At 46.9% G+C, this 25,481-nt stretch overlaps 1 protein-coding gene across 1 annotated transcript in view; it reads left to right on the forward strand.

Annotated features, from left to right (window-relative positions):
- LOC124024521 (E3 SUMO-protein ligase PIAS1-like) overlaps positions 1-2,854 on the forward strand; it is a 54,089-nt gene extending 51,235 nt beyond the window's left edge. Inside the window, exons 12-13 of the mRNA XM_046338444.1 lie at positions 2-178; positions 2,730-2,854. Coding sequence (XP_046194400.1) covers positions 2-178; positions 2,730-2,745 — 193 coding nt within the window. The 3' untranslated portion in view covers positions 2,746-2,854. The remainder of the gene's footprint in view (position 1; positions 179-2,729) is intronic.
- The last annotated feature ends 22,627 nt before the right edge of the window (positions 2,855-25,481 follow it).

Here is a 25,481-nt window from a genome sequence, read left to right on the forward strand (position 1 = left end):
GCGTGTTGAACCTCCACAGCCAGGTATCTCCGGTGGCCAGAGCTCCCAGCATGCCTCCTGTTGAGACCAGCTACATCCCCCTCCACCCCCCCTCATACAGGACTACAGCCACTACTACCACACCCCTAATGACCTGGACCTCAACTTCTTCTCATTCCTCCAGGGAGACAACCATCAGGTAATGACTTCACAAGATAGAACCATCAGGTAACGACTTCACAAGATAGAACCATCAGGTAACGACTTCACAAGATAGAACCATCAGGTAATGACTTCACAAGATAGAACCATCAGGTAATGACTTCACAAGATAGAACCATCAGGTAATGACTTCACAAGATAGAACCATCAGGTAATGACTTCACAAGATAGAACCATCAGGTAATGACTTCACAAGATAGAACCAGACAACACACTGGGAGACAGCCATTGTAGAACAGGATCTGCTTTTAGTCACTTCTACAGCTGGTCCTGGTGCGGCCAGTCTGCTTTCTTCTCTGGAGCTCTTTAAAAAATTGCTTCTGCTCGTTGCGGTCCGGCCCACGTTGCTTCTGCTCGTTGCGGTCCGCCCCACGTTGCTTTTGCTCGTTACGGTCCGCCCCACGTTGCTTCTGCTCGTTGCGGTCCGCCCCACGTTGCTTCTGCTCGTTGCGTTCCGGCCCACGTTGCTTCTGCTCATCGCGGTCCGGCCCACGTTGCTTCTGCTCGTTGTGGTCTGCCCCACGTTGCTTCTGCTCCACGTTGCTTCTGCTCATTGCGGTCCGGCCCACGTTGCTTCTGCACGTTGCGGTCCGCCCCACGTTGCTTCTGCTCGTTGCGGTCTGCCCCACGTTGCTTCTGCTCGTTGCGGTCCGCCCCATGTTGCTTCTGCTCGTTGCGGTCCGCCCCAGGTTGCTTCGGCTCGTTGCGGTCCGGCCCACGTTGCTTCTGCTCGTTGCGGTCCGGCCCACGTTGCTTCTGCTCGTTGCGGTCCGGCCCACGTTGCTTCTGCTCGTTGCGGTCCGGCCCACGTTGCTTCTACTCGTTGCGGTCCGGCCCACGTTGCTTCTGCTCGTTGCGGTCTGCCCCACGTTGCTTCTGCTCGTTGCGGTCCGCCCCACGTTGCTTCTGCTCGTTGCGGTCTGCCCCACGTTGCTTCTGCTCGTTGAGGTCTGCCCCACGTTGCTTCTGCTCGTTGCGGTCCGCCCCACGTTGCTTCTGCTCGTTGCGGTCCGCCCCACGTTGCTTCTGCTCGTTGCGGTCCGCCCCACGTTGCTTCTGCTCGTTGCGGTCGGCCCCACGTTGCTTCTGCTCGTTGCGGTCTGCCCCACGTTGCTTCTGCTCGTTGCGGTCGGCCCCACGTTGCTGTAACTGTTGATGTAAATAAAATGTCTTAATAAATAATTGTGATTTATTTGACCCTCCTCTCTCTCTCTCTGTAGCATTACAACATGGTGATGACCCTCTCTCCTCTCTCTCTCTCTCTCTCTCTCTGTAGCATTACAACATGGTGATGACCCTCCCTCCTCTCTCTCTCTCTGTAGCATTACAACATGGTGATGACCCTCCCTCCTCTCTCTCTCTCTCTCTGTAGCATTACAACATGGTGATGACCCTCCCTCCTCTCTCTCTCTCTCTGTAGCATTACAACATGGTGATGACCCTCCCTCTCTCTCTCTCTCTCTCTGTAGCATTACAACATGGTGATGACCCTCCCTCTCTCTCTCTCTCTCTCTGTAGCATTACAACATGGTGATGACCCTCCCTCCTCTCTCTCTCTCTGTAGCATTACAACATGGTGGTGACCCTCCTCTCTCTCTCTCTCTCTGTAGCATTACAACATGGTGGTGACCCTCCCTCCTCTCTCTCTCTCTGTAGCATTACAACATGGTGATGGCCCTCCCCCTCTCTCTCTCTCTCTCTCTGTAGCATTACAACATGGTGATGACCCTCCCTCCTCTCTCTCTCTCTCTCTGTAGCATTACAACATGGTGATGACCCTCCCTCTCTCTCTCTCTCTGTAGCATTACAACATGGTGATGACCCTCCCTCCTCTCTCTCTCTCTGTAGCATTACAACATGGTGATGACCCTCCCTCCTCTCTCTCTCTCTGTAGCATTACAACATGGTGATGACCCTCCCTCCTCTCTCTCTCTCTCTCTGTAGCATTACAACATGGTGATGACCCTCCCTCCTCTCTCTCTCTCTCTGTAGCATTACAACATGGTGATGACCCTCCCTCCTCTCTCTCTCTCTCTGTAGCATTACAACATGGTGATGACCCTCCCTCCTCTCTCTCTCTCTGTAGCATTACAACATGGTGATGACCCTCCCTCCTCTCTCTCTCTCTGTAGCATTACAACATGGTGATGGCCCTCCCTCCTCTCTCTCTCTCTCTCTCTGTAGCATTACAACATGGTGATGACCCTCCCTCCTCTCTCTCTCTCTCTCTCTCTCTGTAGCATTACAACATGGTGATGACCCTCCCTCCTCTCTCTCTCTCTCTCTGTAGCATTACAACATGGTGATGACCCTCCCTCCTCTCTCTCTCTCTGTAGCATTACAACATGGTGATGACCCTCCCTCTCTCTCTCTCTCTGTAGCATTACAACATGGTGATGACCCTCCCTCCCTCTCTCTCTCTCTCTCTGTAGCATTACAACATGGTGATGACCCTCCCTCCTCTCTCTCTCTGTAGCATTACAACATGGTGGTGACCCTCCCTCCTCTCTCTCTCTCTCTCTCTGTAGCACTACAACATGGTGATGGCCGCAGCTGCGGCGGCCTCAGCCTCCGATGACCACGACTTGCTCCTGAACCGCTTCTTGCCCTATAGCTCCTCCCAGATGTTCCTGGACCAATCAGGGACCCCGGCGGTGTGAGCAGCGCCTGGCAGCAGCCAACGGGGCAGCAACAGCGGTAGCAGCTCCAGTCTGGTGTCGTCAAGTAGTTTGAGAGAGAGGGATCGGGAAAGGGACAGCAGGTCGAACGCAGCGGCGACAGTCATATATGGCTCCATACCAGACGTGATCTCACTAGACTGAAGGGAAGAGGCTCCTGTCCGTACAGAACTGTGGGGAAAAACAACTGGAGGGAGAAAATAGAAACCGGAGTTTTGTTTTGTAAATAGAAAACTAAAAGGGAAAGAAACAGTGCTATGTACAGAGAGGAAAAAAATATCTATTTTAAATGTTACTGTAAACAAAATCCTGATGATGATGAGTAACTTCAATTGATTTTTTTTTGTTTTCTTCTTCTGTGGATTACCGGAGCTTTTAAAAAAAAAAAAAAAAAAAAAAGACAGCCTCTTCATGTTCTCCCCATTTTGATGATATTATATATGACCTTTTTGTACTTCGTTTTCACTGTTTTTATTTCAATGTTTCCCCCGTCAACGGCATTATTTCTTGTCTCAAAACGCGTGTTTTTACTTCGGCTTCGACGCCAAAAGAGAATCTGTCCGGTTTTTTTTTCTGTTTTTGTCGTTTTCACTGTGGATTGTATTTTCTGTCAAACATTCTGTGGTCAAATTCTATTGTATTTTTAATTATTTTCAAGGTATTATTTATGATGCTTTTTAAGTTATGTTAGATCAATGTGTGCTGTTTTTTAAAAGCATTTCTTCGTCCCCCCCCCCTCTACATGTTATTGTTGTCGCTAGGATTACACAGGCTAGCCTGGATACCTAGTCTATTTGTGTCGTCATCCCACTCCTCGTCATGACCAAACAATAAGTGGTTGAGGAGTGGAATGATGGCACAAACTGACTGGCACCCAGGCTATACACGGGCTGGTTATAGGTCCACTACTGTGGTTGAGGAGTGGAATGATGGCACAAACTGACTGGCACCCAGGCTATACACGGGCTGGTTATAGGTCCACTACGGTGGTTGAGGAGTGGAATGATGGCACAAACTGACTGGCACCCAGGCTATACACGGGCTGGTTATAGATCCACTACAGTGGTTGAGGAGTGGAATGATGGCACAAACTGACTGGCACCCAGGCTATACACGGGCTGGTTATAGATCCACTACGGTGGTTGAGGAGTGGAATGATGACACAAACTGACTGGCACCCAGGCTATACACGGGCTGGTTATAGATCCACTACGGTGGTTGAGGAGTGGAATGATGGCACAAACTGACTGGTACCCAGGCTATACACGGGCTGGTTATAGATCCACTACGGTGGTTGAGGAGTGGAATGATGACACAAACTGACTGGTACCCAGGCTATACACGGGCTGGTTATAGATCCACTACGGTGGTTGAGGAGTGGAATGATGGCTGGTTATATACTACTGTGGGTTGTCTGGTTTGTGCTCCTCTCTCATCTCTATTTAGCTGAGGAAACCTGATTTTCCCTGCCGAGTTCATCTTGTAGTTGTTTTCACGTAAGAAATACCATGCTGTATTGTCTGGTAAAATAGTGTTGAAATAGCCGCCATGTGTCCATTTTGGGGGATAAGGAAGACATAATATGATTTAAATTCAGTGTCCTATTATATTAAATGAAGGTGCATCGTCGACTCGTTCTTTCTCACTATTCACAAACGTATGGAATAAAACGGACTTTTTAAATGCTTAGCTTTGGAGATGGGTTCTGTAACACTCACTCCTTGAAGTGACGATTTTTATTTATTTTTACATTTTTAAAACGGGATTTTCTATAACACGACTGGGTACGACCATTCAGGACGACGGGTCACGTGTGTTTTGTGAGGCACTGGTCCAGGGTCTGAGGCTCCACGTGAGCCGAATCGGGAAGAAGTGGTACTCTCCTTTTACACAGCCTCTCGTCTGCGGTGGATCTGTAGTCACCCCGCTGTGTCCTTGTGGGTGAATTGTTGCTCAACGTGACTGTTGAATGTCTGACGGCAGCATCGTATGCCTGATAGGGTCATCCTGTAGGGTCATCCTATAGGGTCATCCTATAGGGTCATCCTGTAGGGTCATCTTATAGGGTCATCCTGTAGGGTCATCCTATAGGGTCCATCCTATAGGGTCATCCTGTAGGGTCATCCTGAACCATACTGTGCTGGCTCTGATTTTTATATTTTCACATTGTCCGTTTAGCAACTATGCTGGATGTGGAACCAGGAGAACACAGTAGAGCTTGGCTCAGATTGACCCCGTGGAATGGACCATGGTGAGGTTGGTTTCCTGAAGTCAACGCTCCTATTATGCCATCCTAAAGTATTAGTCCCCTCTCTTCCCTTCCTGTGTAAGTTCCGGTAGTCCCCTCTCTTCACTTCCTGTGTAAGTTCTGGTAGTCCCCTCTCTTCACTTCCTGTGTAAGTTCTGGTAGTCCCCTCTCTTCACTTCCTGTGTAAGTTCTGGTAGTCCCCTCTCTCCCCTTCCCTTCCTGTGTAAGTTCTGGTAGTCCCCTCTCTTCACTTCCTGTGTAAGTTCTGGTAGTCCCCTCTCTTCACTTCCTGTGTAAGTTCTGGTAGTCCCCTCTCTTCACTTCCTGTGTAAGTTCTGGTAGTCCCCTCTCTTCCTTCCTGTGTAAGTTCTGGTAGTCCCCTCTCTTCACTTCCTGTGTAAGTTCTGGTAGTCCCCTCTCTTCACTTCCTGTGTAAGTTCTGGTAGTCCCCTCTCTCCCCTTCCTGTGTAAGTTCTGGTAGTCCCCTCTCTTCACTTCCTGTGTAAGTTCTTGTAGTCCCCTCTCTTCACTTCCTGTGTAAGTTCTGGTAGTCCCCTCTCTTCACTTCCTGTGTAAGTTCTGGTAGTCCCCTCTCTTCCCTTCCTGTGTAAGTTCTGGTAGTCCCCTCTCTTCACTTCCTGTGTAAGTTCTGGTAGTCCCCTCTCTTCACTTCCTGTGTAAGTTCTGGTAGTCCCCTCTCTCCCCTTCCTGTGTAAGTTCTGGTAGTCCCCTCTCTTCACTTCCTGTGTAAGTTCTTGTAGTCCCCTCTCTTCACTTCCTGTGTAAGTTCTGGTAGTCCCCTCTCTTCACTTCCTGTGTAAGTTCTTGTAGTCCCCTCTCTTCACTTCCTGTGTAAGTTCTGGTAGTCCCCTCTCTTCACTTCCTGTGTAAGTTCTGGTAGTCCCCTCTCTCCCCTTCCTGTGTTAGTTCTGGTAGTCCCCTCTCTTCACTTCCTGTGTAAGTTCTGGTAGTCCCTCTCTCCCCTTCCTGTGTAAGTTATGGTAGTCCCCTCTCTCCCCTTCCTGTGTAAGTTCTGGTAGTCCCCTCTCTTCCTTCCTGTGTAAGTTCTGGTAGTCCCCTCTCTCCCCTTCCTGTGTAAGTTCTGGTAGTCCCTCTCTTCCCTTCCTGTGTAAGTTCTGGTAGTCCCCTCTCCCCTTCCTGTGTAAGTTCTGGTAGTCCCCTCTCTTCACTTCCTGTGTAAGTTCTGGTAGTCCCCTCTCCCCTTCCTGTGTAAGTTCTGGTAGTCCCCTCTCTCCCCTTCCTGTGTAAGTTCTGGTAGTCCCCTCTCTTCACTTCCTGTGTAAGTTCTGGTAGTCCCTCTCTCCCCTTCCTGTGTAAGTTCTGGTAGTCCCCTCTCTTCACTTCCTGTGTAAGTTCTGGTTGTCCCCTCTCTCCCCTTCCTGTGTAAGTTCTGGTAGTCCTCTCTCTTCTCTTCCCTTCCTGTGTAAGTTCTGGTTGTCCCCTCTCTCCCCTTCCTGTGTAAGTTCTGGTAGTCCTCTCTCTTCTCTTCCCTTCCTGTGTAAGTTCTGGTAGTCCCCTCTCCCCTTCCTGTGTAAGTTCTGGTTGTCCCCTCTCTCCCCTTCCTGTGTAAGTTCTGGTAGTCCTCTCTCTTCTCTTCCCTTCCTGTGTAAGTTCTGGTAGTCCCCTCTCTTCCCTTCCTGTGTAAGTTCTGGTAGTCCCCTCTCTCCCCTTCCTGTGTAAGTTCTGGTAGTCCCCTCTCTTCACTTCCTGTGTAAGTTCTGGTAGTCCCCTCTCTTCACTTCCTGTGTAAGTTCTGGTAGTCCCCTCTCTCCCCTTCCTGTGTAAGTTCTGGTAGTCCAGAACTTACGCTCTTATCCAGAGCGACTTACAAATTGGTGCATTCACCTTATGACATCCAGTGGAACAGTCACTTTACAATAGTGCATCTAAATCTTAAAGGGGGGGTGAGAAGGATTACTTAACCTATCCTAGGTATTCCTTAAAGAGGTGGGGTTTCAGGTGTCTCCGGAAGGTGGTGATTGACTCCGCTGTCCTGGCGTCGTGAGGGTGTTTGTTCCACCATTGGGGGGCCAGAGCAGCGAACAGTTTTGACTGGGCTGAGCGGGAACTGTACTTCCTCAGTGGTAGGGAGGCGAGCAGGCCAGAGGTGGATGAACGCAGTGCCCTTGTTTGGGTGTAGGGCCTGATCAGAGCCTGGAGGTACCGAGGTGCCGTTCCCCTCACAGCTCCGTAGGCAAGCACCATGGTCTTGTAGCGGATGCGAGCTTCAACTGGAAGCCAGTGGAGAGAACGGAGGAGCGGGGTGACGTGAGAGAACTTGAGAAGGTTGAACACCAGACGGGCTGCGGCGTTCTGGATGAGTTGAAGGGGTTTAATGGCACAGGCAGGGAGCCCAGCCAACAGCGAGTTGCAGTAATCCAGACGGGAGATGACAAGTGCCTGGATTAGGACCTGCACCGCTTCCTGTGTGAGGCAGGGTCGTACTCTGCGGATGTTGTAGAGCATGAACCTACAGGAACGGGCCACCGCCTTGATGTTGGTTGAGAACGACAGGGTGTTGTCCAGGATCACGCCAAGGTTCTTAGCGCTCTGGGAGGAGGACACAATGGAGTTGTCAACCGTGATGGCGAGATCATGGAACGGGCAGTCCTTCCCCGGGAGGAAGAGCAGCTCCGTCTTGCCGAGGTTCAGCTTGAGGTGGTGATCCGTCATCCACACTGATATGTCTGCCAGACATGCAGAGATGCGATTCGCCACCTGGTCATCAGAAGGGGGAAAGGAGAAGATTAATTGTGTGTCGTCTGCATAGCAATGATAGGAGAGACCATGTGAGGTTATGACAGAGCCAAGTGACTTGGTGTATAGCGAGAATAGGAGAGGGCCTAGAACAGAGCCCTGGGGGACACCAGTGGTGTGTAAGTTCTAGTAGTCCCCTCTCTTCCCTTCCTGTGTAAGTTCTGGTAGTCCCCTCTCTTCCCTTCCTGTGTAAGTTCTGGTAGTCCCTCTCTTCCCTTCCTGTGTAAGTTCTGGTAGTCCCCTCTCCCCTTCCTGTGTAAGTTCTGGTAGTCCCTCTCTTCCCTTCCTGTGTAAGTTCTAGTAGTCCCCTCTCTTCACTTCCTGTGTTCACGGTTAGTATTTCTTTCCTTTTTTATTGTTGGTGGAGTCATTGTATATGATATTTCTTTAGTAATTCTATGATTCATGCTATTTAAAAGACACTTGTTGCTTGATATGCATCAGTGTTCTGTGTCTGTTTCTTCTATTGAACGATGCCAATATCACCACAGAGGCTTTCTGACTGGTCCCTTTGGGTCTACCTGGCTCTCACACTGCAGGTCTCCTACAGTTTCCAGTGCTTAGCTCTGCCCGACGAATGGCGCACGACACAACACTGCGTTTTTACTTTTTGGAAACGTCGGCCATTGCTTTGCGATACGACTCTTTGTAACGTGGACCTTATCTTTCATCAGCGAGAAGAAATCTTTACAATAAAAATATACACTGTAGTATTTACAGACCCATACAGCCTCCATCCTACTAAACTACACTGTAGTAGTCACAGGTCCATACAGCCTCCATCCTACTAAACTACACTGTAGTAGTTACAGGTCCATACAGCCTCCATCCTACTAAACTACACTGTAGTAGTTACAGACCCATACAGCCTCCATCCTACTAAACTACACTGTAGCAGTTACAGACCCATACAGCCTCCATCCTACTAAACTACACTGTAGTAGTTACATATCTATACAGCCTCCATCCTACTAAACTACACTGTAGTAGTTACAGATCCATACAGCCTCCATCCTACTAAACTACACTGTAGTAGTCACAGGTCCATACAGCCTCCATCCTACTAAACTACACTGTAGTAGTTACAGACCCATACAGCCTCCATCCTACTAAACTACACTGTAGCAGTTACAGACCAATACAGCCTCCATCCTACTAAACTACACTGTAGTAGTTACATATCTATACAGCCTCCATCCTACTAAACTACACTGTAGTAGTTACAGATCCATACAGCCTCCATCCTACTAAACTACACTGTAGTAGTCACAGGTCCATACAGCCTCCATCCTACTAAACTACACTGTAGTAGTTACAGACCCATACAGCCTCCATCCTACTAAACTACACTGTAGCAGTTACAGACCCATACAGCCTCCATCCTACTAAACTACACTGTAGTAGTTACATATCTATACAGCCTCCATCCTACTAAACTACACTGTAGTAGTTACAGACCCATACAGCCTCCATCCTACTAAACTACACTGTAGCAGTTACAGACCCATACAGCCTCTATCCTACTAAACTACACTGTAGTAGTTACAGATCCATACAGCCTCCATCCTACTAAACTACACTGTAGTAGTTACAGATCCATACAGCCTCCATCCTACTAAACTACACTGTAGTAGTTACAGATCCATACAGCCTCCATCCTACTAAACTACACTGTAGTAGTTACAGACCCATACAGCCTCCATCCTACTAAACTACACTAGCAGTTACAGACCCATACAGCCTCCATCCTACTAAACTACACTGTAGTAGTTACAGATCCATACAGCTATGGAGCCTCCATCCTACTAAACTACACTGTAGTAGTTACAGATCCATACAGCCTCCATCCTACTAAACTACACTGTAGCAGTTACAGATCCATACAGCCTCCATCCTACTAAACTACACTGTAGTAGTTACAGATCCATACAGCTATGGAGCCTCCTTCCTACTAAACTACACTGTAGTAGTTACAGATCCATACAGCCTCCATCCTACTAAACTACACTGTAGTAGTTACAGATCCATACAGCCTCCATCCTACTAAACTACACTGTAGTAGTTACAGACCCATACAGCCTCCATCCTACTAAGCTACACTGTAGTAGTTACAGATCCATACAGCCTCCATCCTACTAAACTACACTGTAGTAGTTACAGACCCATACAGCCTCCATCCTACTAAACTACACTGTAGCAGTTACAGACCCATACAGCCTCCATCCTACTAAACTACACTGTAGTAGTTACAGATCTATACAGCCTCCATCCTACTAAACTACACTAGTAGTTACAGATCCATACAGCTATGGAGCCTCCATCCTACTAAACTACACTGTAGTAGTTACAGATCCATACAGCCTCCATCCTACTAAACTACACTGTAGTAGTTACAGATCCATACAGCTATGGAGCCTCCATCCTACGATTTCCCCCTCTACATACTGGTCTGACACTAGACCCCCTCTACATAATGGTCTGACACTAGACCCCCCTCTACATAATGGTCTGACACTAGATCCCCCCCCTCTACATACTGGTCTGACACTAGACCCCCCCCTCTACATAATGGTCTGACACTAGATTCCCCCCCCCCCCTCTACATACTGGTCTGACACTAGATCCCCCCCTCTACATAATGGTCTGACACTAGATTCCCCCACCCCCCTCTACATACTGGTCTGACACTAGACCCCCCTCTACATAATGGTCTGACACTAGATTCCCCCCCTCTACATAATGGTCTGACACTAGATTCCCCCCCCCTCTACATACTGGTCTGACACTAGATCCCCCTCTACATAATGGTCTGACACTAGATTCCCCCCCCCCTCTACATACTGGTCTGACACTAGATCCCCCCCTCTACATAATGGTCTGACACTAGATTCCCCCTCTACATACTGGTCTGACACTAGATCCCCCTCTACATAATGGTCTGACACTAGATTCCCCCCTCTACATACTGGTCTGACACGACCCCCCCCCCTCTACATAATGGTCTGACACTAGACCCCCCTCTACATAATGGTCTGACACTAGATCCCCCCCTCTACATAATGGTCTGACACTAGACCCCCCTCTACATACTGGTCTGACACTAGATTCCCCCCTCTACATAATGGTCTGACACTAGACCCCCCTCTACATACTGGTCTGACACTAGATTCCCCCCCCTCTACATACTGGTCTGACACTAGATTCCCCCCACCTCTACATACTGGTCTGACACTAGACCCCCCTCTACATACTGGTCTGACACTAGACCCCCCCCTCTACATACTGGTCTGACACTAGACCCCCCCCCTCTACATAATGGTCTGACACTAGATTCCCCCCTCTACATAATGGTCTGACACTAGATCCCCCCTCTACATACTGGTCTGACACTAGATTCCCCCCTCTCCATACTGGTCTGACACTAGACCCCCCCTCTACATAATGGTCTGACACTAGATTCCCCCCTCTACATAATGGTCTGACACTAGACCCCCCCCTCTACATAATGGTCTGACACTAGACCCCCCCCTCTACATAATGGTCTGACACTAGACCCCCCCCCCCTCTACATAATGGTCTGACACTAGACCCCCCCCCCTCTACATAATGGTCTGACACTAGATTCCCCCCTACATAATGGTCTGACACTAGATTCCCCCCTCTACATACTGGTCTGACACTAGACCCCCCCTCTACATACTGGTCTGACACTAGACCCCCCTCTACATAATGGTCTGACACTAGATTCCCCCCTCTACATAATGGTCTGACACTAGATTCCCCCCCTCTACATACTGGTCTGACACTAGATTCCCCCCCCCTCTACATAATGGTCTGACACTAGACCCCCCCCTCTACATACTGGTCTGACACTAGATCCCCCTCTACATAATGGTCTGACACTAGATCCCCCCTCTACATAATGGTCTGACACTAGATTTCCCCCCCTACATAATGGTCTGACACTAGATCCCCCCCCTCTACATACTGGTCTGACACTAGATCCCCCCTCTACATACTGGTCTGACACTAGATCCCCCCTCTACATACTGGTCTGACACTAGATCCCCCCCCCCCCCCTACATAATGGTCTGACACTAGATTCCCCCCTCTACATACTGGTCTGACACTAGATTCCCCCCTCTACATAATGGTCTGACACTAGACCCCCCTCTACATAATGGTCTGACACTAGATTCCCCCCCTCTACATAATGGTCTGACACTAGATCCCCCCTCTACATAATGGTCTGACACTAGATTCCCCCCTCTACATAATGGTCTGACACAAGATCCCCCCCACCCCTCTATATTCTGGTCTTGACGAGAAGGGGAAAAAAACTGTCGGAGGTTCTCTTCTGCACTGTTCAACCAATCCAGTACACGTGGAGGAGGAGTTAAGAGGACAATGAGGGGAAGGCTCTCTTTCCATTTCCACAGAAAACCACATTACCCGGTTGTTGAGAACTCGGTCAAGGCTAAATGTAATTGAACCGAGTCATGATCAAGGGCTATTCTACCGTGCTGTTGATAGGTGTATACAGTGGCAGTGAAATATTTGTACACACCAACTCATTCAAGAGTTTTTCCCTTTATTTTTGTTACTATTTTCTACATTTGTAGAATAATAGTGAAGACATCAAAACTATGAAATAACACATGGAATCATGTAGTGACCAAAAACAGTGTTAAAACAAATCCAAATATATTTTAGATTTGAGATTCTTCAAAGTATCCACCCTTTGCCTTGATGACAGCGTTGCACACTCTTGGCATTCTCTCAACCAGCTTCACCTGGAATGCTTTTTCCAACAGTCTTGAAGGAGTTCCCACGTATGCTTTTTCTTCACTCTGCGGTCCAACTCATCCCAAACCATCTCAATTGGATTGAGGTCGGGTGATTATGGAGGTCAGGACATCTGATGCAGCACTCCATCGTTCTCCTTCTTGGTCAAATAGCCCTTACACAGCCTGTAGGTGTGCACCATCACACCACCTCCTCCATGCTTCACGGTGGGAACCACACATGCAGAGATCATCCGTTCACCTACTCTGCGTCTCTCAAAGACATCACACCACCTCCTCCATGCTTCACGGTGGGAACCACACATGCAGAGATCATCCGTTTACCTACTCTGCGTCTCTCAAAGACATCACACCACCTCCTCCATGCTTCACGGTGGGAACCACACATGCAGAGATCATCCGTTTACCTACTCTGCGTCTCTCAAAGACATCACACCACCTCCTCCATGCTTCACGGTGGGAAATTTGGACTCATCAGACCAAAGGACAGATTTCCACCGGTCTAATGTCCATTGCTCGTGTTTCTTGACCCAAGCATGTCTCTTCTTCTTATTGGTGTCCTTTAGTAGTGGTTTCTTTGCAGCAATTCAACCATGAAGGCCTGATTTCATGCAGTCTGCTCTGAAGAGTTGATGTTGAGATGTGTCTGTTACTTGAACTCTGAAGCATTTATTTGGGCTACAATTTCTGAGGCTGGTAACTGAGGCTGGTATCCTTTGCAGCAGAGGTAATTCTGGGTCTTCCATTCCTGTAGCGGTCCTCGTGAGAGAGAGTTTCATCATATCGCTAGATGGTTTTTGCAACTGCAATTGAAGAAACTTTCTAAGTTCTTGAAATTTTCTGCATTTACTGAAACTACACTATTTTAGGGATTGACTGACCTTCATGTCTTAAAGTAATGATGGACTGTTGCTTCTTCTTTGCTTATTTGAGCTGTTCTTGCCAAAATATGGACTTGGTCTTTTACCAAATAGGGCTGTCTTCTGTATATACCACCCCTACCTTGTGACAACACATCTGATTGGCTCAAACGCAATAAGAAGGAAAGAAATTCCACAAATTAACTTTTAACAAGGCACAGCTGTTAATTGAAACCCATTCCAGGTGACTACTTCATGAAGCTGGTTAAGAGAATGCCACACAATGAGTGTGTAAAACTGTCAAGGCAAAGGGTGGCTACTTTGAAGAATCTGAAATTAAATATATTTTGATTTGTTTAACACTTTTTTGGGGTTACTACATGATTCCATATGTGTTATTTCATACTTTAGATGTCTTCACTAGTATTCTACAAATGTAGAAAATAGGAAAAACAAAGAAAACCCTTGAATGAGTCCAAAATGTTGACTGGTTAAATTAAACCGAGACAACGACAACCAAGTGACAGTATGCTATGGCCTCTTCGGCCTCAAAAACATGGCTATACAGTCTAATCATGTCTGTGGGTGTTTGAGGGGTTGAATCAACCTGTTTGTACTGTATACTATACAGTCTGTGGGTGTTTGTACTGTATACTATACAGTCTGTGGGTGTCTGAATCAACCTGTTTGTACTGTATACTATACAGTCTGTGGGTGTCTGAATCAACCTGTTTGTACTGTATACTATACAGTCTGTGGGTGTTTGTACTGTATACTATACAGTCTGGGTGTGTGTACTGTATACTATACAGTCTGTGGGTGTTTGACTGTATACTATACAGTCTGTGGGTGTGTGTACTGTATACTATACAGTCTGGGTGTGTGTACTGTATACTATACAGTCTGTGGGTGTTTGACTGTATACTATACAGTCTGTGGGTGTGTGTACTGTATACTATACAGTCTGTGGGTGTTTGACTGTATACTATACAGTCTGTGGGTGTGTGTACTGTATACTATACAGTCTGTGGGTGTGTGTACTGTATACTATACAGTCTGTGGGTGTGTGTACTGTATACTATAGAGTCTGTGGGTGTGTGTACTGTATACTATACAGTCTGTGGGTGTGTGTACTGTATACTATACAGTCTGTGGGTGTGTGTACTGTATACTATACAGTCTGTGGGTGTTTGACTGTATACTATACAGTCTGTGGGTGTGTGTACTGTATACTATACAGACTGTGGGTGTTTGTACTGTATACTATACAGTCTGTGGGTGTTTGTACTGTATACTATACAGTCTGTGGGTGTTTGTACTGTATACTATACAGTCTGTGGGTGTTTGTACTGTATACTATACAGTCTGTGGGTGTTTGTACTGTATACTATACAGACTGTGGGTGTTTGTACTGTATACTATATAGTCTGTGGGTGTTTGTACTGTATACTATACAGTCTGGGCGTCTGAGGGGCTGAATCAGCCTGTTTGTACTGTATACTATACAGTCTGTGGGTGTTTGTACTGTATACTATACAGACTGTGGGTGTTTGTACTGTACACTATACAGTCTGTGGGTGTTTGTACTGTATACTATACAGTCTGTGGGTGTTTGTACTGTATACTATACAGACTGTGGGTGTTTGTACTGTATACTATATAGTCTGTGGGTGTTTGTACTGTATACTATACAGTCTGTGGGTGTTTGAATCAAGGTGCTTTTTCAAATCAAATCAAAGCAAATTGTATTTGTCACATACACGTGGTTAGCAGATGTTAATGCGAGTGTAGCGAAATGCTTGTGCTTCTAGTTCCGACAATGCAGTGATAACCAACCAGTAATCTAACTAACAATTCCAAAACTACTGTCTTATACACAGTGTAAGGGGATAAGGAACATGTACATAAGGATATATGAATGAGTGATGGTACAGAGCAGCATACTTGTGCTTCTAGTTCCGACAATGCAGTGATAACCAACCAGTAATCTAACTAACAATTCCAAAAGTCATTATGTTTCTGTTCTTGACTGCTTCTCGGATTGTAATAATAATACGTTTTATTTTAAGCCATACGATGGTGAGGTTTTGATGCCTTTTTACTGTTTCCGAGATAGGAGGTGATGCCCGGATTTGATTATTTTCTTTCCCCCTCGCTCTAGAACCCAAAACTATTAACACAAAACAAACTTCCTGAAATCCAGACTGCCCCAACTCAGGTTCCTTGAGAATTCATTTTTGATAGCATTTACACTAACTATAGCAATATTTAAATGAGCTCCCAATGCATATCAATTGCAACGGCTTTTTGATAATTATGTAAACTCAGCAACAACCAAAGAAACGTCCTATCATCCTAACTGTCAACTGCGTTTATTTTCAGCAAACTTAACATGTGTAAATATTTGTATGAACAGAACAAGATTCAACAACTGAGACATAAACTGAACAAGTTCCACAGACATGTGACTAACAGAAATGGAATAATGTGTCCCTGAACATAGTGGGGTTCAAAATCAAAAGAAAGTCAGTATCTGGTGTGGCCACCAGCTGCATTAAGTACTGCAGTGCATCTCCTCCTCATTTACTGCACCGGATTTGCCTGTTTGTACTGTGAGATGTTACCTCACTCTTCCACCAAGGCACCTGCAAGTTCCTGGACATTTCTGGGGGGAATGGCCCTAGCCCTCACCCTCCGATCCAACAGGTCCCAGATGTGCTCAATGGGATTGAGATCCGGTCTCTTCACTGGCCATGGCAGAACACTGACATTCCTGTCTTGCAGGAAATCACACACAGAACGAGCAGTATGTCTGGTGGCATTGTCATTCTGAAGGGTCATGTCAGGATGAGCCTGCAGGAAGGGTACCACATGAGGGAGAAGGATATCTTCCCTGGAACGCACAGCATTGAGATTGCCTGCAATGACAACAAGCTCAGTCCGATAATGCTGTGACACCACTCCAGACCATGACGGACCCTCCACCTCCAAATCGATCCCGCTCCAGAGTACAGGCCTCGGCGTAATGCTCATTCCTTCGACGATGAGCGCGAATCCGACCATCACCCCGGGGAGACAAAACCGCGACTCGTCAGTGAAGAGCACTTTCTGCCAGTCCTGTCTGGTCCAGCGGACGGTGGGTTTGTGCCCATAGGCGACGTTGTAGCCGGTGATGTCTGGTGAGGACCTGCCTTACAACAGGCCTACAAGACCTGAGTCAGCCTCTCTCAGCCTATTGTGGACAGTCTGAGCAGTGATGGAGGGATTGTGCATTCCTGGTGTAACTCGGTCAGTTGTTGTTGCCATCCTGTATCTGTCCTGCTGGTGTGATGTTCGGATGTACCGATTCTGTGCAGGTGTTGTTACATGTGGTCTGCCACTGCGAGGGCGATCAGCTGTCCGTCCTGTCTCCCTGCAACGCTGTCTTAGGCGTCTCACAGTACGGACATTGCAATTTATTGCCCTGGCCACATCTGCAGTCCTCATGCCTCTTTGCAGCATGCCTAAGGCACGTTCACGCAGATGAGCAGGGACCCTGGGCATCTTTCTTTTGGTGTTAATCAGAGTCGGTAGAAAGGTCTCTTTAGTGTCCTAAGTTTTCATAACTGTGACCTTAATTGCCTACCGTCTGTAAGCTGTTAGTGTCTTAACGACCGTTCCACAGGTGCATGTTCATTAATAGTTTATGATTCATTAAACAAGCATTGGGAAACAGTGTTCAAACCCTTTACAATGACAATCTGTGAAGTTATTTGGATTTTTACTAATCATTTTTTAAAGACAGGGTCCTTTTTTTGCTGAGTTTAGTTCTCTCTCTCTCTGAGTAGGTGTGTCCAATCTCTCTCTCTCTCTCTCTCTCTGAGTAGGTGTGTCCAATCTCTCTCTCTCTCTCTCTCTCTCTGAGTAGGTGTGTCCAATCTCTCTCTCTCTCTCTCTCTCTCTGAGTAGGTGTGTCCAATCTCTCTCTCTCTCTCTCTCTGAGTAGGTGTGTCCAATCTTTCTCTCTCTCTCTCTCTCTGAGTAGGTGTGTCCAATCTTTCTCTCTCTCTCTCTCTGAGTAGGTGTGTCCAATCTCTCTCTCTCTCTCTCTCTCTCTCTGAGTAGGTGTGTCCAATCTTTCTCTCTCTCTCTCTCTCTGAGTAGGTGTGTCCAATCTTTCTCTCTCTCTCTGAGTAGGTGTGTCCAATCTTTTGTCTGGTACGTTTTATGAGAATATGTGCACGACTTGAAGGTGCCAACAAATTGTATAGTCATAATAAGATTGGAACACACTTTTCATCTCACATTCATCTTGTCCGTCTATGACAAAGTGTTTTTTGTTTTGTTTTTAAAAATCTATGAATTATTTTAGATTACTTTAATCAAGTTGGCTATAAATCGATCTCTGAAAGTGACGATACCACTCTCCTGCGGGCGCTATGATATAAGGATTGCAGGCATGTGCTTTGTCATTCAAATCAAATGTATTTATAAAGCCCTTCGTACATCAGCTGATATCTCAAAGTGCTGTACAGAAACCCAGCCTAAAACCCCAAACCCCTAACCTCATTGGCTGTGAGGTAAGGTTCAGTCAAAAGTTAATGGTTAAAATAAATAAAATTAAAAAAACTATCGATTCCCAGTCGGAAGAGCAAATGAAATGGAATGAGGGACAGCCCAGCTTCAAATGGTGTCAGATTTCATATCCTACATCAGACAGGCTGAGAATGTAAACCTGTCTGTCTCCCGACCACAAAATGTCCTTCAGTAGAAGGAGGGTGGTAAATTCGAAACAGAACCGCGTCGCCTGATTGGTTGAGCCTTACTGAATGCGTGATGTCACACACAGCCGTCTGTAGGGTTGCCATGTCAGATATTTTCCTGATTTTGGGGCTACTTTGGAAAACTATCTTGCAGGTAAAACATGTATTGGTCGCGGGTTGTAGGTTTTTTTGGGGGGGGAGCTATTTCTATATTGTACTTTGGACACCATGGCATCTCTCTTTAAAAAAGAAAGAGATATATTAATTTCTCTGTGACTTGCTACTGCTACTTGCTACTACTATCAGGCAGTGAGGAAGCTGTTACTGATTATGTATGAAACGCCGTTTGGGGCTTTGCATGTCAAATAACACTTTGATAACGCTACAAAAAAAAAAAGCTTATGTAACGCGTCAAATAGTTAAATAATTGTTTTAATTTGACACGACAAAATAACACAAATTATATTATGGAATGTTGTGTGTAATGAATTTCAGTAGCACTGTCCAAAAAATAGTCTGCAAACAAGAAAACATCAGCCACAAATGATGTGTTTACAATATCGGGTTGGTAATAAGGCATTATTTGGTTAGATAGGTACTAAGATAGCTTTATCTAGCACCAATACAACCAGCCTGAAAACAAAGACCAGTAGAAACTTGCATAAATAAATAGCTATCTAACTGCTTAACCCTGTTGCCCAAAGCTATAACGTTATAAGCAGCCAGCTAACTTCATCTGGCGAGGGAGGCTCGACCGGACCGGCGTATGTGTTGTGAAGCTAGACACAGTAAGGATTAAGCACAATATGGGAATTTGCGGTTTGCCTTTCAAAATAAAAGTACCTCTTTGAAAGTGATGCAGAAGGTTCAAATGTGTGAAATCATATCATATTTAGACTAGATAATGTTAAACAAGGTTGGAATGTGAAGTAATGAAATGGGGTATCAGTCTACTCAATAACCAATATATTTTTTTCCTAACGTCCTGAGACTTATCAGACTCCAAAACATCCACGCAAGTATTGGTTTTTCCTCTGGAACAATGTTCAATACACATAGTAGGTTGACAATAAATGTGGCTCAATTCAGTTGTTTCAGAGTCCCGCAATAAGAGCTACGACGCTAATGTTCTCTGGGTGTCAGTGTGAGGAAGTGAGAGGGTGTGTCTGTGTGTGTCAGAGGAAGTGAGTGGGTGAGAGGGTGTGTCTGTGTGTGTCAGAGGAAGTGAGAGGGTGAGAGGGTGTGTCTGTGTGTGTCAGAGGAAGTGAGAGGGTGTGTCTGTGTGTCAGAGGAAGTGAGAGGGTGTGTCTGTGTGTGTCAGAGGAAGTGAGAGGGTGTGTCTGTGTGTGTCAGAGGAAGTGAGTGGGTGAGAGGGTGTGTCTGTGTGTGTCAGAGGAAGTGAGTGGGTGAGAGGGTGTGTCTGTGTGTGTCAGAGGAAGTGAGTGGGTGAGAGGGTGTGTCTGTGTGTGTCAGAGGAAGTGAGTGGGTGAGAGGGTGTGTCTGTGTGTGTCAGAGGAAGTGAGTGGGTGAGAGGGTGTGTCGGTGAGGGAGGGAGAGTGTAGGCTGTGTGGGTGAGAGGGTGTGTCTGTGAGGGAGGGAGAGTGTAGGCTGTGTGGGTGAGAGGGTGTGTCTGAGGGAGGGAGAGTGTAGGCTGTGTGTGTCAAAGGAAGTGAGAGGGTGTGTCTGTGAGGAGGGAGAGTGTAGGCTGTGTGTGAGAGAGGAAGTGAGAGGGTGTGTCTGTGAGGGAGGGAGAGTGTAGGCTTTGTGTGAGAGAGGAAGTGAGAGGGTGTGTCTGTGAGGGAAGGAGAGTGTAGGCTGTGTGTGAGAGAGGAAGTGAGAGGGTGTGTCTGTGAGGGAGGGAGAGTGTAGGCTGTGTGTGAGAGAGGAAGTGAGAGGGTGTGTGTGAGGGAGGGAGAGTGTAGGCTTTGTGTGAGAGAGGAAGTGAGAGGGTGTGTGTGAGGGAGGGAGAGTGTAGGCTTTGTGTGAGAGAGGAAGTGAGAGGGTGTGTCTGTGAGGGAGGGAGAGTGTAGGCTTTGTGTGAGAGAGGAAGTGAGAGGGTGTCTGTGAGGGAGGAAGAGTGTAGGCTGTGTGTGAGAGAGGAAGTGAGAGGGTGTGTGTGAGGGAGGGAGAGTGTAGGCTGTGTGTGAGAGAGGAAGTGAGAGGGTGTGTGTGAGGGAGGGAGAGTGTAGGCTTTGTGTGAGAGAGGAAGTGAGAGGGTGTGTGTGAGGGAGGGAGAGTGTAGGCTGTGTGTGAGAGAGGAAGTGAGAGGTGTGTGTGAGGGAGGGAGAGTGTAGGCTTTGTGTGAGAGAGGAAGTGAGAGGGTGTGTGTGAGGGAGGGAGAGTGTAGGCTGTGTGTGAGAGAGGAAGTGAGAGGGTGTGTGTGAGGGAGGGAGAGTGTAGGCTGTGTGTGAGAGAGGAAGTGAGAGGGTGTGTGTGAGGGAGGGAGAGTGTAGGCTGTGTGTGAGAGAGGAAGTGAGAGGGTGTGTGTGAGGGAGGGAGAGTGTAGGCTTTGTGTAAAAGTACTCTGAATAATAGGCTACAGATGGTCTCATAAGCCCAAGTGCGTTTTCCCCCATGCAGATCATTATGCTTTTACACTCCCCGGACAGTTTATTAGGTACACCTATCTTCGGTACACGGATTCTACAAGATGTTGTTCATTACTCAATTGGTATCAAAGGGACCACCGTCACCAGCCTGTAACAGGCAGGATGGGTCCATGGACTTATGCTGCGTCCTGACAACGTACAAGATGTTACGCCCTTGGTGCAGTCACAGCTCTCAGGCACCTGCGCTGGCACATGGGAACTCACTCGAACACTGTCCCCAAGTACCCAATTTACAATAGTTACCCTAGCTAGCGAGCTCAATTTAAAAAACGTTTTAACATACAATATGTACAATATAAATATTTAACAAAACTTATGCAACCATAACAGCACATTGTGTAACAATTCCACAGTTTTATATTGAAAAATAGTGGAGCAAAAGGCACAGGGCAATATACCTCGCTGACTGAAGGTCAGGCTAGAGAACAATAGGAGCTAGCTGAATGTCAGACAGAGAACATTAGGAGCTAGCTGAAGGTCAGACAGAGAACAATAGGAGCTAACTGAAGGTCAGGCCAGAGAGAACAATAGGAGCTTGCTGAAGGTCAGACAGAGAACAATTGGAGCTAGCTGAAGGTCAGACAGAACAATAGGAGCTAACTGAAGGTCAGACAGAGAACAATAGGAGCTAACTGAAGGTCAGACTGAGAACAATAGGTTCTAGCTGAAGGTCAGACAGAGAACAATAGGAGCTAGCTGAAGGTCAGACAGAGAACAATAGGAGCTAACTGAAGGTCAGACAGAGAACAATAGGAGCTAACTGAAGGTCAGACAGAACAATAGGTTCTAGCTGAAGGTCAGACAGAGAACAATAGGAGCTAGCTGAAGGTCAGACAGAGAACAATAGGAGCTAACTGAAGGTCAGACTGAGAACAATAGGAGCTAACTGAAGGTCAGGTCAGAGAGAACAATAGGAGCTAACTGAAGGTCAGGTCAGAGAGAACAATAGGAGATAACTGAAGGTCAGACTGAGAACAATAGGAGCTAACTGAAGGTCAGGCCAGAGAGAACAATAGGAGCTTGCTGAAGGTCAGACAGAGAACAATTGGAGCTAGCTGAAGGTCAGACAGAACAATAGGAGCTAACTGAAGGTCAGACAGAGAACAATAGGAGCTAACTGAAGGTCAGGCTAGAGAGAACAATAGGAGCTAACTGAAGGTCAGACAGAGAGAACAATAGGAGCTAACTGAAGGTCAGACTGAGAACAATAGGAGCTAACTGAAGGTCAGACAGAGAACAATAGGAGCCAGCTGAAGGTCAGACAGAGAACAATAGGAGCCAGCTGAAGGTCAGACAGAGAACAATAGGAGCTAGCTGAAGGTCAGGCAGAGAACAATAGGAGCTAACTGAAGGTCAGATAGAACAATAGGAGCTAACTGAAGGTCAGGCCAGAGAGAACAATAGGAGCTTGCTGAAGGTCAGACAGAGAACAATGGGAGTTAGCTGAAGGTCAGACAGAGAACAATAGGAGCTAGCTGAAGGTCAGACAGAGAACAATAGGAGCTAACTGAAGGTCAGGCAGAGAACAATAGGAGCTAACTGAAGGTCAGGCCAGAGAACAATAGGAGCTAACTGAAGGTCAGACAAGAGAGAACAATAGGAGCCAGCTGAAGGTCAGGCAGAGAACAATAGGAGCTAACTGAAGGTCAGGCCAGAGAACAATAGGAGCTAACTGAAGGTCAGGCCAGAGAACAATAGGAGCTAACTGAAGGTCAGACAAGAGAGAACAATAGGAGCTAACTGAAGGTCAGGCCAGAGAACAATAGGAGCTAACTGAAGGTCAGGCCAGAGAACAATAGGAGCTAACTGAAGGTCAGACAGAGAACAATAGGAGCTAACTGAAGGTCAGGCCAGAGAGAACAATAGGAGCTAACTGAAGGTCAGGCCAGAGAACAATAGGAGCTAACTGAAGGTCAGGCCAGAGAACAATAGGAGCCAGCTGAAGGTCTATTTGCTAAATCCAGCTGAAGGTCTATTTGCTAAATCCTGAAATGTTTATTTGCTAAATCCACTTCAATCAGTGTAGATGAAGGGGAGGAGACAGGTTAAAGAAGGATGTTTAAACCTTGAGACATGGATTGTGTATGTGTGTCATTCAGAGGGTGAACGGACAAGACAAACGATTTAAGTGCCTTTGAACGGGTGCGCACCGGTTTGTGAACAGTTTCCTGTGTGTATCAAGAATGGTCCACATCCCAAAAGGACATCCAGCCAACTTAACACAACTGTGGGAAGCATTGAAGTCAACATGGGGCCAGCATCCCTGTGGAACGCTTTCAACACCTCGTAGAGTCAACATGGACCAGCATCCCTGTGGAACGCTTTCAACACCTTGTAGAGTCAACATGGGCCAGCATCCCTGTGGAATGCTTTCAACACCTTGTAGAGTCCACGCCCCGACGAGTTGAGGCTGTTCTGAGGACAAAACAGGAAATGAAGTAGAATCAAAACTTGTATCTCATTATGGTAAGTGGTAAAATATTTTGAGTTTTTTTATGATATATATATATATATATATAGTCAATATAGATAGTTAATGTATTGGCTTAGAAGAGTCTTTACCTGTATCTCAACGGACCATTAAAGGAAATCACACTACAAACGATGTCCTTTCGGTGGGGAGCCGAAAGAATCTTCATGAACACGGGAAACTGTTGAGCGTGAAAAAAACACAAACAGCAACGTTGCAGTTCTTGACTCAAACCGGTGCACCTGGCACCTACTACCGTACCCCCGTTCAAAGGAACTTAAATCGTTTGTCTTGTCCATTCTGAATGGCACACGCTCACAAGCCATGTCTCAATTCTCTCAAGGCTTAAAAATCTTTAACCCGTTTCCTCCCCTTCATCTACATGTCTCCTCCCCCTTCATCTACATGTCTCCTCTCCTTCATCTACATGTCTCCTCCCCTTCATCTACATGTCTCCTCTCCTTCATCTACATGTCTCCTCCCCTTCATCTACATGTCTCCTCTCCTTCATCTACATGTCTCCTCCCCTTCATCTACATGTCTCCTCACCTTCATCTACATGTCTCCTCCCCTTCATCTACATGTCTCCTCACATTCATCTACATGTCTCCTCCCCCTTCATCTACATGTCTCCTCCCCTTCATCTACATGTCTCCTCCCCCTTCATCTACATGTCTCCTCTCCTTCATCTACATGTCTCCTCCCCTTCATCTACATGTCTCCTCACCTTCCTCTACATGTCTCCTCTCCTTCATCTACATGTCTCCTCTCCTTCATCTACATGTCTCCTCCCCTTCATCTACATGTCTCCTCTCCTTCATCTACATGTCTCCTCCCCTTCATCTACATGTCTCCTCCCCTTCCTCTACATGTCTCCTCTCCTTTATCTACAATGATTCAAGTGACATCAATATGGGATCATAGCTCCTCCCAGAGCGCTAAGAACCTTGGCGTGATCCTGGACAACACCCTGTCGTTATCAACTAACATCAAGGCGGTGGCCCGTTCCTGTAGGTTCATGCTCTACAACATCCGTAGAGTACGACCCTGCCTCACACAGGAAGCGGCGCAGGTCCTAATCCAGGCACTTGTCATCTCCCGTCTGGATTACTGCAACTCGCTGTTGGCTGGGCTCCTGCCTGTGCCATTAAACCCTACAACTCATCCAGAACGCCGCAGCCCGTCTGGTGTTCAACCTTCCCAAGTTCTAATAATAATAATAATAATATATGCCAAGTTCTCTCACGTCACCCCGCTCCTCCGCTCTCTCCACTGGCTTCCAGTTGAAGCTCGCATCCGCTACAAGACCATGGTGCTTGCCTACGGAGCTGTGAGGGGAACGGCACCTCAGTACCTCCAGGCTCTGATCAGGCCCTACACCCAAACAAGGGCACTGCGTTCATCCACCTCTGGCCTGCTCGCCTCCCTACCACTGAGGAAGTACAGTTCCCGCTCAGCCCAGTCAAAACTGTTCGCTGCTCTGGCCCCCCAATGGTAGAACAAACACCCTCACGACGCCAGGACAGCGGAGTCAATCACCACCTTCCGGAGACACCTGAAACCCCACCTCTTTAAGGAATACCTAGGATAGGATAAAGTAATCCTTCTCACCCCCCTTAAAAGATTTAGATGCACTATTGTAAAGTGGCTGCTCCACTGGATGTCATAAGGTGAACGCACCAATTTGTAAGTCGCTCTGGATAAGAGCGTCTGCTAAATGACTTAAATGTAAATGTAAATGATAGCTTTCACCTGGTCAGTCTGTGTCATGGGAAGAGCAGGTGTTCTTAATGTTTTGTCCACTCAGTGTAAACGTTTGTAAACTTACCATTAAAAAGTACCAAGATGATTGAGTGTCCGTTAAGTTAGTTGTACCATGATATTTGCAGTCTTGAGCATACGGTAACTGCATAAATCTCCAATTGTCCTCAAAATATTCACTAAAACCTCCCCTCGTTCCCATGTTGGGTTGTCGTTCCAGTGATTGGGACAAGAGAGATAGATTGGGACAAGAGTGATAGATTGGGACAAGAGTGACAGATTGGGACAAGAGAGATTGACTGGGACAAGAATGACAGATTGGGACAAGA

The sequence above is a fragment of the Oncorhynchus gorbuscha genome, unplaced genomic scaffold (assembly GCF_021184085.1).
Source record: "Oncorhynchus gorbuscha isolate QuinsamMale2020 ecotype Even-year unplaced genomic scaffold, OgorEven_v1.0 Un_scaffold_1908, whole genome shotgun sequence".
Taxonomy (NCBI): domain Eukaryota; kingdom Metazoa; phylum Chordata; class Actinopteri; order Salmoniformes; family Salmonidae; genus Oncorhynchus; species Oncorhynchus gorbuscha.